At 36.7% G+C, this 13,298-nt stretch overlaps 1 protein-coding gene and 1 long non-coding RNA gene across 4 annotated transcripts in view; one reads left to right on the top strand and one right to left on the bottom strand.

The window, feature by feature from the left end:
* Positions 1 to 2,671, top strand: part of LOC146494094 (suppressor of tumorigenicity 14 protein homolog) — a 38,919-nt gene extending 36,248 nt beyond the window's left edge. For 2 of the 3 annotated variants that reach the window (XM_085146033.1, XM_085146034.1), the window contains one exon: positions 10 to 2,671. In XM_085146033.1, the coding sequence (XP_085002159.1) occupies positions 10 to 171 (162 nt within the window). In that variant the 3' untranslated portion in view covers positions 172 to 2,671. The remainder of the gene's footprint in view (positions 1 to 9) is intronic. The other variant, XM_085146035.1, reaches the window with a different exon arrangement.
* Positions 2,672 to 13,199: 10,528 nt separating this feature from the next.
* LOC146494087 (uncharacterized) overlaps positions 13,200 to 13,298 on the bottom strand; it is a 98,453-nt gene continuing 98,354 nt past the window's right edge. Inside the window, exon 2 of the long non-coding RNA XR_014871557.1 lies at positions 13,200 to 13,251. This is a non-coding gene — a long non-coding RNA (uncharacterized LOC146494087). The remainder of the gene's footprint in view (positions 13,252 to 13,298) is intronic.

The following is a 13,298-nucleotide window of genomic DNA, read 5'->3' as shown; positions in this document are numbered from 1 at the left end:
AACTCTCAGGGTGACTCTGGCGGGCCCCTGTCTGTCGCCAACTCCCATGGGCGGTTTTTCCTGGCAGGCGTGACGAGCTGGGGCAAAGGCTGCGCTCTAAGTTTCAGACCTGGCGTCTACACCCGAGTTACCAAATACCGCAGCTGGATAAAAGAGAAAAGTGGAGTGTAGCAGCAGGAAGGTGAACAGTTCTCCGGATTATGGATATTTCTGTTGGAAATCGAACCAGATGTTGACATTTGGAACCACAGCTTTGTTTATTAGAAAAACAATTAGCTAAAACAATCATGAAAAGTGCTAAGGAGCAATCACAAAGATGTAAAACAGAGCTCAGAAAGTAAGTTAGAGTGGGAATAAAATCAGCCTTTCAGTTATCTATTGAAAACTAAAACACATTATTATAAAACCCCAAGTTGAAATGTTTTATTCTGCCATTTACTTCAAAGTTTACTATGTAAATATTCTGCATTTTCATTAGTTTGGAAGTTTAACCTAACTCTGATCCAAGTTTATGCAGGAATTTAATAAATAGATCCAGTAAACCTTTTGTTATTCAATATGAAACTAAATCATCATAATACACCATGTACTGCCTGAAATACTATGAAACTAAATTGCTTTTAGCAGGAAACCTCAATCTGTTCACAGGTTTACATTAGCAAGTGAACTTAGATAGACTATAGATTAATATGTGTTCTTTACTGGTCAATCGTGTGTGTGTGTGTGTGTGTGTGTGTGTGTGTGTGTGTGTGTGTGTGTGACAACCTGACATCAACATGTCACAGACAATAAAAACACATATAGCACATTCATGGTGCAGAGATTCTCGATTATTTATCAAATACGTATCCTTAAATGCAAATCTAAAATATGCATAACTAGTTCATATATATACAGTAGGTGTAAGGTATGTATGTATGGCTGCTTGTGAACTTCCTGTTTTATTTTATGCCATGTCAGCTCAGTCCCTGCTGCCACCTCCTCTCCTATCAGCTGCTCCGATCGGCCATCACTGCTCTGTAGCAGGGGAGGAGCTGGATCAGGCTGTGACGAGGGCGTGATGGCTCTGCAGTGATGTTTCCTGCTTCCTGATACTGGATTTGTAAAAATCTTGAATCGAGAGCGAGTCAGCACAAATTCTTTTTTCTGCAGACGTCACAGTGCATCATAGTCGTTTTTGTCCTGTTTGGCGGCTGATCTGAAGTATACAGTGATAGACTGGCACAAGAAGATTCTGGATCTTAGAAGTCTGAACGTTTTCCAGAATTATATTTTTTTAAATTATATGAAACATAGTTATAGCTTGCTCACAAAATGTATTGTACTTAGTTGTTTTTTTTCTTCACATGATATAAAATGTCAAAGTGTTGTTTGATGCCATCACTGTTCCTTTTAATGAAGTTAAAATATGTTTAATATATGTTTCCTCTTGTTACTAAGACTTGAATCTTGCTGTTTGGTCAGTTTGACATTTATCATGATTTTAATTACTTGTGACTATTTAAAGATTTCATATTTTGGTTATTGATTAATTATTGTTCTACTCTTGCTAACTTGCTAAGCTGATTGATTGAATATCTTAAATAACCAACAACAAACTTGCAGATGATGTAGTGTGAATGTCTTTGAAACATCAATCATAATGTGTTTACACTGTTTCAATAAAAATCTTTACCAGTCAAACTATTTTCAGCCTAAACTGTCAGAAGGGTTTTTTTTTTTTTACTTTAAAAGGATTTTAGTGGGCGCAGAATCAAATAATAGACACGGACATGAATATTTTAAACTCAAGCTCTTTTCATTTATGGAAAAAAACAACAACATTTAAACTACATTCCGATTCAAAACAGGGAAACAAAAATAATATCCCTGGACAAAACTGGGCAGACTTAATAAAGTGTTATTTTAAGTACATTTTTGTTACTATGTGACCTCCAAGTGAGAACAGTCACTCACAGGGGACAGAAGTGGCGGACTAATCAAATACTTGCGGGCCAGTACAGACAGCTGTGGGTGGGTCCTGCTCACCTGGACCCTCACTGCAGGCAGTCGTCTAGCTGATGGTGGATTCTGCTCTGCACAAGCTCAGGGCCCAGTTACACAGGGCTTCCTCATGTGAATCAGAGAGGATGAGGCTCCTTGTCTTTGCTGCCTCCTTTGTGGTGGCATCTTTACACTGTACCTGCAGCAGGGCCTCAAGGCTGGTATAAACCTCTTTTCACTCTCCCCTTGCAAGACACTTTAATATAAAGGGCTACGCCTCATTCAAATCTGTTCTGTCTTTCCTATACAACTTACCGTTCATTTCAGATTCATTATTCTCAAAGGCAGCTTCTAAATGTGTCTCAGAAATATTATTGTTTCAATCCCAAATTGTGGAATGCTGCAACATGTTTTGCATTTAGATGGTACTGTAAGGTTGAAGTGCTTCGGTTGTATGAAAGCTCCACTTTGCACAATTTGCACAAAACCACACTTTTATCAAGGCTTTGGTCAGGTAGGCTTTTGAAATGAAATTTGCCTCAGATCAGTTCAAGCAACATGCTTTCTTCTGTTTCATTGTAGCTCTGATGTGTGCATCAGTGTAATCAGTATACCAGGAAATCTTGCATTGACAAAAGTTCCCCTTTGCTTGGAATGCAAATTAATTAATCACAATTAACGCGTTAAATTCCCACCCCTAGTATTTAATAAAAATAAGATTAAAACAAAAATTGTATTGTTCATAGATAAAAGTGATTGTTCAGTTTCAGTATTTCTTTTTCTTTAAAAAATGAAAATGTCTCATTTTGATGAAAATTTATTCAAACTTTAATTCAATTTTTCAATTTTATTTATAAACATTATAACATAAAATGAATTCGTCATTCATTTAAATTGTCTTCAGTGATTTTAATGTATGTGGTTGTCAGAATGAGGACACTCTGCATACTTCCTGTGGGAGCAGAGGAATCAGCTGAAATGAGTGTAAGAAAGTAAACTTTGTTTTGCTTTCAGTTAACTCTCCCTCTTTGGTTTCATGTGGTTAGGCAGTGGACTCACAACCAGTGAGTGGGTGGTCTCGTAGGGTTGCATTGAAATCTGCTGCAATGACCCGGTTACCGGTTACTGCATTCACCAGATCCGCTCCTCATGTGTTAACCTCTTCGACATGTCAATGGCTGTGAACAAAGAGAAACTTGTAAATAACTCATGAAAGAATAAAGTTACGTTGAAACCAAGCACACCATTGTTTTTCTTGTGACATTACCAATAAGTTTGATGTGTCACATGGCCCTCTTCCTATTGAAAAAACAAAAGTTGTATCCAAGATGGCCGACTTCTAAATGGCCACCATGGTCACCACCCATCTTGAGGAGTTTGCCCCCTCACATATACTAATGTGCCACAAACAGGACTTTAATATCACCAACCATTCCCATGTTATTACAGTGTATCCATATAAATGGCCCACCCTGTAGATCAGGGTAAAATTATTGAAATCATCTCTAACTGATATACATATTATATTATATATTATACATAGGAGTAACAATTAATAATCCCAATCCTATTAAAAAATCTAATGCATAATATTCTGCCTTTTCTTATTGCTTAAAGTGAATTATGACTTTTAATAAATACTTAGCAGGTAATAAATAAATTATTTAATAAATAAAAGCAGGTAAAATTAGTTATTCAATTAAAAAACATGTTTAAACTCTTGTTAAACCCATTTTAATTCATCTACATAAAAGAACAAATCTTCACTTGATCCTGAAAATCATGTTGGTGTTTCTATATAAATGGTCCACACTGTTTCCACACTGCTTTATTCTTTTCTCTTTTTTTTTCTTTTTTTTAAATTCAGATGGCCCATTTAAAAAAAAAAAACATTGATATACCTCTGACCTACATAATGAGTGAGTCACTTTGATGGATTTAGCAGAAATGACAAATGTGTCACGTACTGGTAAGGTGCTGGTGTGGTTCCCACGAGTTTGGGTGAAGGCAAATGAGCTATAATGCAGATCAAACCACAAACTACTGCAATGGAAATTCAAAGAAAAAGCAAACTGGTTTCATGCTGGAAACCACAGTGGTTCACAGGTGTCAGGCTGCAGGCTGCAGGCTATTTGTTTCCTCAGTAAATTCTCACCTTTTATCAAACATGCACAACGAATCCTGTAGTGATCCAGTCTGTTAAAAGACCCGACATCTATTCTCTGCATCATGTCCCATCACGTCTTATTTGAAAATGATTTTGTGTGGATATGCAAACCACTGTTTCCTGTTTGATAATGAGGATGACGACCAGTATAGATATAATTAGGCAAAGAAAAGGGAAATTAGCTTTTTCAGTTATATACATAGATATTAGGGGTGCAACGATACACAAAGTTCACGGTTCGGTTCGATACTTTGGTGTCACGGTTCGATATTTTTTCGATACAAAAAAAATGTTCATGCCTTTTTAATTTGTCATTTATTAAAATTATAAATATATATTTTAACTCAAAAGTACAGTTTTTAAATTTAATGTTGCTGAAACAACAAAGTTGTACGTGGGGCTGGACGGCCAACACGTTAACAAGCTAACTGCGCTAACGCACTAGTTCCCACCAATGTAATTGAGCATTGCTGGCACATCCAACATACTGTTTTACTTTAGTCCATGACGCGCTTACCTTCAGGGTCATACGTCACATGAAGACCAAAATAGTTCCAAACGCCAGATTTGAATGAGGGTGGGGGAGGTTCAATTTGCCATGTTGCAACGAGCTTAGCTTCTGTCTTGCTAGCTTGCGCTGTGCTCAGTGGATCTGCGTTCGACTACTCCGGCTAGGCTGCACTGTCGAGCGCAGATCCACTGAGCGCTCAACACAGACAGCATCGTCAGAAGGAAAGTTGATCAAATAAAATTGTATTGTTCGATACATATGCGTACCGAACCGCAAGCACTGTATCGAACGGTTCAATATCTATACGAGTATCGTTGCACCCCTAATAGATATATAAAACAAATACCAAAAATTCAGTAGATGTAGATGTAAAAGTCAAATCTTTGTCTCAGTCAATGTAACAGTGAGAGCTGGGGGTGTGTGACTGGGAGGAACTGCTGGGCCAATCTAAACCCAAGTGGTGTTCTGTTATTAGATTTGTTAGACTGTGCTAATCATGATTAATGCAAATGTCAGCATAAATGCACTTGGCTACAGGACATCAAAGGTTGTATGTCAATGATCAATTTTGAAATTTGCACCATCGGATATTTGCTGGACATTCAGGTGAACAGAGGAGGTGAGCTGTGCCATATTGAAGCACTTGGTGGTCAGCTGGACCAGGTGTCCAACAGGAAGGCTGGTGAACCCGAGCCTGTAGTGAGGCTTTACTCTGAGCAGAGGCTCAGTCCAACAAACAGCAGTCCAACACTAAGTGTGAGCGGGTCATGTTCTTCATCTCCATGTCTGTGGCTGCTGTACTGAGTCGCGGCCATTTCTACTTCAGTGAGTTGGAATGTTTTTGGATGTTTTATACCTCATGAAGGTGAGTTGGAACAAAACATCGAGACTCATCAAATAGTGTTAAATAAGTCAACGTGCAGAGTTTTTTTCTTCCTATGCATCTTTCACACATTCAGGAGTGCAGAGATTTTGAATTGGTTGTCCTCTTCACTTATTTAAATAGTTAACACAAAGTCACAACAACGGTCAACTGATGTGTTTTATATTATAAGGCAAACACCAACGATAATGCAGAGAAAACCACAACAATCAGTCGACCCCATGAGCAAACACTTGGTGACAGTGTCAGTAAAAATCATCCATTTCAACAGAAGGAACCTTCAGGCTCACAGAGGCGCAACCATCTGCTCTGATTGGTTGGGGGTGAGGGGAGGAAGAAAGGACAAAAGCAACACACCCAGAGGTCAAAATTATTTTTAATCATTATCAATGATTAATTATTTAATACAAACTGCATCATGGGAAGCCACCAGTAGCCTAGGTCTATTACAGCAGAACTAAGAGAGGGTTAATGGTCACCTGATCCAGGCCTGACTATAAGATTTATCAAAAAGGAAAGTTTGAAGCTTAATTTTAAATGTAGAGATCCAAGGTCTCCCGAATCCAAACTGGAAGCTGGTTCCATAGAAGAGGCTCTGCCTCCCACTCTACTTTTAAATACTCTGGAACAACAAGTTCAACAAGATAATACAGGAGATATATGCTCTCTCTCTGTGGTCCCTGTCAGGACTGTTGCTGCAGGATCAGACTTTACTGTATCTGGACGGTTTCACTGATATTTCCATTGATTTGTTTCTTTCTCCCTTCATGTAGTTATTCTTATTTTCTCTCTTCCACACCAAACATGAAGTCTAAAGTCTCACACAGTACTACAGACAACAGGAAATGAATGCACATCACACTACGATTCATGTTTTGGTTTTTTTTGTTTGTTTTTTACACTAGCAGTGGTGGGTGGTGAGAATGTGTCAACTGAAGTCACACCCCGAAGAAAGACTTGGTTTCCTGTTGGTTCAGATGTATCAGGATCAAAGTGACTTAGTTCTGTAGATTACAACCTGCCATATGTGCAGAGTTTTAAACATCTGCTGAAGTTTTCTAAAACAAGGAGCTACATCTACACCTGTCAGCCACACAAACACCTCTGAGCTGTGAAATAAGTCAAAGGTGAGTTTTTTTTGTCTCAATGCATACAATTATATTCATTTTGTACATGCAGTCAACTAATCTGGTGTTTAACATGATTATACCTGCTAATGTTCTTCAGCAATCTATTCTGACTCTGGTACAGTTACCTTTAAAGTATTTTCATGACTTTGAGCCTGAAAGTTGGTGCCTGTTGTACCTTTGACTGATGGTTCTAATGAACCTGTTGGTCTTTGAATGATGTGTCAAAACAGTAAAACGGTATATGGTGCACAAATGAAACTGAAGTGCTACAGAGGTCAGAGATGCAACAGGCACAAGATTTGGAAAAAAGGTGTTATGGTGGTGCAGTGGTTAGCACCGTTGCCTCATATTAACAAGGTTAGTAGTTTGAATTGTGGCAAAGGTAAACTAGTGATTCTAAATCAGCTTTGGCTGTAAAAAGTTCTAGAAGCATAAACATAAAAGAGCTTCACGAAGGTGTTGGTAAAAGTGCTCTGAGTATATTATTCTGTATTTATGCTATATATACAAATGAGTATATTAAAGTTGCACCTGCATGGATGTAGCTCATTGTGAGATTAAAACTAGACCATTCAACAGGGGAAATTATGACGACAGCCAAGCAGCCATTTGCCCCCCTCCCCCAGTTTGTGATTTGAAAGCACAAACTAGTTTTCAAAGTGTTAATTAATACTGAACTTATATTTATTGTTATAAATGGAAAGTAAGAGGATGTTTTTGACGATACAGCAGTGAGAGGTTCAGAACGTTCGTGCCATTTTTCATTTTTGATAAAAATATATTTAAATCATTGTGGCTGCTATGTTGTCGCGTCTTTAGTAAAACAGGACTTGATGTGGTCTTTTTCCAATAACAAGTGTAAATCCTAAAGATAGACTTTCCCTCCTCTGAAACATTAAGGACTCACATTAACATCCTTTTATTAATGTCAGCTTGTTCTAAATGTACCCACAGTCCTAAATTTGCTATAGATACTTATGAATTCTTGGCACAGAATTGACCTAAACTGTGCAATATTGTGCGTAGGCAGAAAATATGAACTGTATGTAAGTTTTAAACAAAAGCATTGTGAGCCTCTGCACCATGCATGCCTTCATTCCCTCAAATTCTAAATTCGGACATCCAATTAAGGCGAGCAGCATGTTCTATTCAAATATATTGCTACATGTATAAAACGAAGTGTAATTTAGTGCAGGAATTACTCCTGGCTCATAATTTTTTGAATGACAGATTTATACTAAATTCTGTTAACTCTGGTTTACTGTGTAATACTTTCCTGCTTTGTTTATTGTACATTTAAAATGCTGCAAAAAATATAAAAAGCTGAAATTACTGGCTTTTTTGACATGCCTGTAGTTAGAATCTTTTATGAAACAGTTCCTACGTGTATACAGGTAGGCTCATAATGTGTTGAATTAAGACACTAATTTTGTAGTTTTACCACCTCAGCAGATTTTAAATGAAGCAGTTAAGAAGTGATTAAAGTAAAAATAAACTTAAATTCAAAAGCTTTTAATAAATACAATTTCTTATAAGGAATAACAACCGTTTTTATAAACAGAGTAACAAAATTAACAAACATAGTTTTTAAATATAAGCATTGTTTTTAATACTTGGATGAATATCATTTGCAGTCGATGACTGCCTGAAGTCTAGAAGCATGAATATCACAAAACGCCTTGATTTAAAAATGAGGATAAAATATTATTAAAAAAACAAACAACAATAACAGCTGAATTAAAAGGCTTGAGCACCATGTGACACCAATATCTAGAGTATCAATGTAAATATTACAAAACGCATTAAACTTTTTAAATTCAGTCAGTTATGGGATGTTTCATACATGCTAACCTGAAAATGGTGTAACCGTCACCTGCTCAACTTCCCTGTTTGATTGAACCACACGGCAGGAGTGGGTATCCTCTCTAATCGAGGCTTTCCACGTCACTGTGGAAAAGGATTGAAACACTTCCTGATACAGCACACTACCCAGCTAACAGGGGAGCACAGAGGGAACATTGTCCCACGTTGAATTCAGGTAAATGTTCAATTAAAAAAACATACAGTTCAGAAGATGTCCTGAGAAATTTCACCGTTTACAGCGCTTCTCCCACTCACAGCCACCTTCCAGCTGTTTCTGCTCCCAGGAAATTTAGCTGTGTTAAGTTACCAGGATCACTATTACAGACTACCTTAAATGCCGTATCCAGGGGCGGATCTAGAGAAATTTTCTTAGGGTGGCATGAGGGTGGCAAGAAAGTCAAATGGGGTGGCAAAATTAAAGTATTTTTTTTTTCAAACACATATGCAGGTGGTTACATATGGTAAAAATGATTCAAATACAGTAAGTATACACGTTTTCCATATAAATATAGTCTATAACTGAATTATTTTCTGTAGCCCATATAATTAAACACTTTAGTTACATTACACATGCAAATTTTGACTTTATGTACTGTATAGCCTGTATAATAAATGAATAAATATGTAGCCCAATAAGTATAAAATCCAGAAAGGAACAGAACATGGGCTGGTTGCTTTACAAACACAATTCTAACTTCAGTTTCACACTTTTTTTGTTAGAAAAAAAACTAATTGTACATGCTTACATTTACACAAAATGTCAGAAATCTGCACCGTCATGAACAAAAATCTAAACCTAACTTTTCATGATTTGTTAGGTTAACCCTCTGAGATACAAAATAACAAAATATAAATGGACATTTTTGACTCCTTTTGATTTTACATTTGTATTTCACCCTCAAATAGTTTCATTGTATTTATTTTTTTCCTGCCTTGATTTCCTGCATCATTCTTTTCAGCTCAACCTCTTGTGTCTGAATTTAGTTGTTTTTTTCATTGACATACTGTGTTAACACAACTGATCTGAAATCACACAAAAAACATAAAATCCTAGTAGTTATTTTTTTACTGTCAAAACCACGGACATGTTGAGTTTTTTTTTTTTTTATAACTTGAAATGCAAATATAAATTGTACATTTTGAAAACTTAAATACAACTATTTATATGAAATTGCAGCCAATACATCTGGCATTTTTAAAATTTGGCACAACCATTTAAAAATACTAAAACTAAAATGAGAGAACAATCAGGTGTCACAATAAGATGCCCCACAAACTTCTTGTGCCAGTAAAAAAAATTGTCCGCCACAAGACAGAGGAGAACAGCACAAGGACAAACCTAACACTATGCAATAAATTCAGTTTTAGAATTTAGATTCACTGTAAACTGTAACTGCACTCAAAGTGTTAATACTATCTTATTTGAACAAACAACACTGTCATATGCAAAACTAGGCTGGCACTTGGGGTGGCAAGAGATCATTTTAGGGTGGCACTTGCCACCCCATGCCACCCTTCTAGATCCGCCCCTGACCTTATCTAACACCTTAAAAACACGTGGTTTCACACATCTTGCTACATTTTTACAATTAATTTGTCGTCTTAATTTGTTGCTTATTGTTGCGGCAGACATTCGCACCTTTTGATTAATTTATTTATTAAACTTTTTTTTTTCCTTTAGCAAGTTCCACTGTTGTGTATGTCAGGCACTGTTTAAATTCTCTACAAGCACAAAGATTGTGGAGTACATACATCATTAAGCACTCTCAGCACACTACTCGCTTAACAAGTATGATTCTCAGAAGTGGAAGAGAAGCTTAATTACAAAGAAAGAAAAGAAAGAAAACGGGATTTCCAACACTGTTCATAAACACTGCAGTTTCCTGTCTTCATGTGAAATTTGTACTTCTGTGGTTCCTCTACATTGACTGGAGGAAGAAGCTGAGCCGGGACAAATGATTGCAAAAGATGGCACAAAAAATAATGACGTCACAGTTACCTACAGTCACCTTGTGGTTAGCCAGTGAACCAACGCCATCAATAAGAAAGACAAAGGGAAATTCATTGAAACAAAACATTTTTACAGAAAAGTACTTTTACTATTTTCAGGTCATTAAAGTCTGTGGTTGAAACAGATATTTTTAATGTTTGTCAGTGACTCGATCCCAGCAGATTTATAAACCCTTTCTTAATAATATAGCTGCTTTATAATTGCTGGATGGTTTCCAGAGACGTGTCCCAATTCTATCCAACGTAACACAAACTCTAAATAAATGCAGGAGCAGTATTTCTGTAATTATTATACGATAAAGGAATGTATTTGTCAGTAGCAGGTAATCATATGTAGCACTGATCACATGACTAATCAGCCTACAATAGTTATTACGTAAAAACTATTTAAATGCACATGTCAGTAGCACAGTGTTGCTATGACAATGAGGAAGACGAGTAGCCCTTTATTTTCATTGTACATGTAAAACAAAATTATGGGTGCTCCGAGCCAGAAATATATACAATCAAGACCAGTATATACAAACTAGAGCCTGCTGCTTAACTCAAAGAATGATTGAAATTTCCTACTCCAGGCTGGGAAGATATATTAAACACAGCAAACTATATCGCACAACATCCAGGTGCGAGTGGTTGCTGGATGAGAATGGTTGTAGCTGGATCTCTGCAGTGCTGCTCCCACACTGACAGAAGTAATGCAAAAGTAGGATGTTCAGTGCTTCAAATGAAGAAATATTGAAATCTGTCAATCAAATGAGCTATTTTAAGACACACGATTATTTGATAGCATTATTACATTTATCTCTTATATTTGCATTGATATTTATTATTTTTTCTCTTTCAGTAAGTTTCCAGAATCATTTCAGTTTTTAATATTAAAAACATTTGACTTTAGTTTGCTTTTAGTTTTAGTATTAGTTATATTTTTTATACGTTTTGTTTTTTGTCAGAAGCAAATATCTGAGCTGATCTTGAGTAGTGGCCGTGCGCGGTCTCTTATCTGCATCTCTTTTTGGACCTCAGCTTCTTTCAGATCATCTGGCTCATTCTCAAACCCTCATAAACCTCATGCACTTACGCATGTGTTGTACTGCTCGCTTTCCAGGCTGTACTTTGTTTAGAAATTATTCTGGTGTTTCCACTTTGACTGTTTGTGGTTTACTGATATGCGTCACATTTTGTGAAATGCTTGAATTCAGACGCTGAGGTTTTGTGTGTTTCAGTTCAGTTGGTTTCTTGAGTTGGTCAGGTGTTTTCCAAAAACCTGATTACAGATTTATCCAGGTCTGTTGGTGTGGATAGCAGTGGCCCTCTTTATTGAATGCATAATTGATATTAAAAACCCACCGTATCACCAGGTGGACATACTAGCCTGTATTAGAGGTTCTGTACAAAGCACTTTTAGGCAACTGTTAAGATTTAGTGCTGTATGAATAACATTGAACCGAATTTAACTGCACAGGCATTTAAAGGATGCACGTGGTTCCTCCTCTCAGCTGTTTATACACCAGGAAATAGTCTGTGCACAGAGTCTTGTAGTCTTTCTCATAAAGGATTCCAATGAGTTGCCTGTTGTTGGCAGTCACCGATGAATACCACTATAGTTTACTTTAAAAATGACAAATTTCCCAAATAGTTGTTAAACTTTTCCCCCCATCTTGCTGAGCTGTAACAATTTTTTTAGAATAGGTAAAAGAAAAATGGCTCAACGTGACCAGCAAATGCAGTTCAAACAAATGTTGCAGAAGCAGATGTTGATGGATTGTCATACACTCACTTCCACATGTATAAGCCACATAAGTGCACTGTCAGTGTGGTCCTTTTAGTATTTGTATTAAGTAAAACGCCATGTATGGCAAACTAATCTGATCTCCAGCTGATGAGGGATCTGCAGGCATTTCTTCTACTTTCCATTCAATAATGTGCAAATGATGATTAGGACATGAACCTTTCCTCTCTTGCTTCACAGGATTAAACAAAGCAGGTAAACTAACACATCAATGGGAATCCCTGTGTGTCACCATCCTGGGTTACTTGACCCAGTGTTTTGAGTTTTCTTGTTTTTTGATGTCATTTTGTATTATGTTTCATGTTTAAGTCCTGTTCGGTAGTCTTAAGTTCATTCTCTAGTGTCTAGGTCTCTAGTGCAGAGGGGGGAGGGGCCGTGGTTACGCTCGCAGTAGCACAGGAACAGAGCGGGAGGGAGAGAGAGAGAAAGAGAGGCAGGGACAACAACGTCACATTAGAAAAGTATAGAAATCATCCACAACTATTTTCATTTGTGGATGATAAAAGAGTCAGAAAGTTTATTCATGCAGTGAATCCTATGTATGCAATTCCAAGCAGGAAAACTCTCTCCCAAAAAATCATCCCAGGCCTATATGACAGACAAAGAATGTGCATCTTCTTTGCATCTTTTAATTTATATTTTATTGTGTTATAGTTTGCAGTGTTTTGTGTTGTTTTGGAGTTTGTATGTGCTTTCACTCCACATAAAATGTAATAAATAAATTATAAAATACAAAAAACAACTTTTTACACTTCAACTTTTAACTATTTAAATTTTCAGCTTTTTCCTTTTAAACAAATTTAAAGTGAAACAACACAAAACACTGCAAACCACAACACAATTAAATATAAATTAAAGTGTGAGAGTGTTTTCCTGCTTGGAATTGCATACATAGGATTCACTGCATGAATAAACCTTCTGAATCCTTTATCATTTGCAACTGAAAATAATTGTGGATGATC

Source organism: Neolamprologus multifasciatus, chromosome 20, assembly GCF_963576455.1.
Source record: "Neolamprologus multifasciatus chromosome 20, fNeoMul1.2, whole genome shotgun sequence".
Classification (NCBI taxonomy): Eukaryota; Metazoa; Chordata; class Actinopteri; order Cichliformes; family Cichlidae; genus Neolamprologus; species Neolamprologus multifasciatus.
This window is presented reverse-complemented; position numbering and strand designations above follow the sequence as displayed.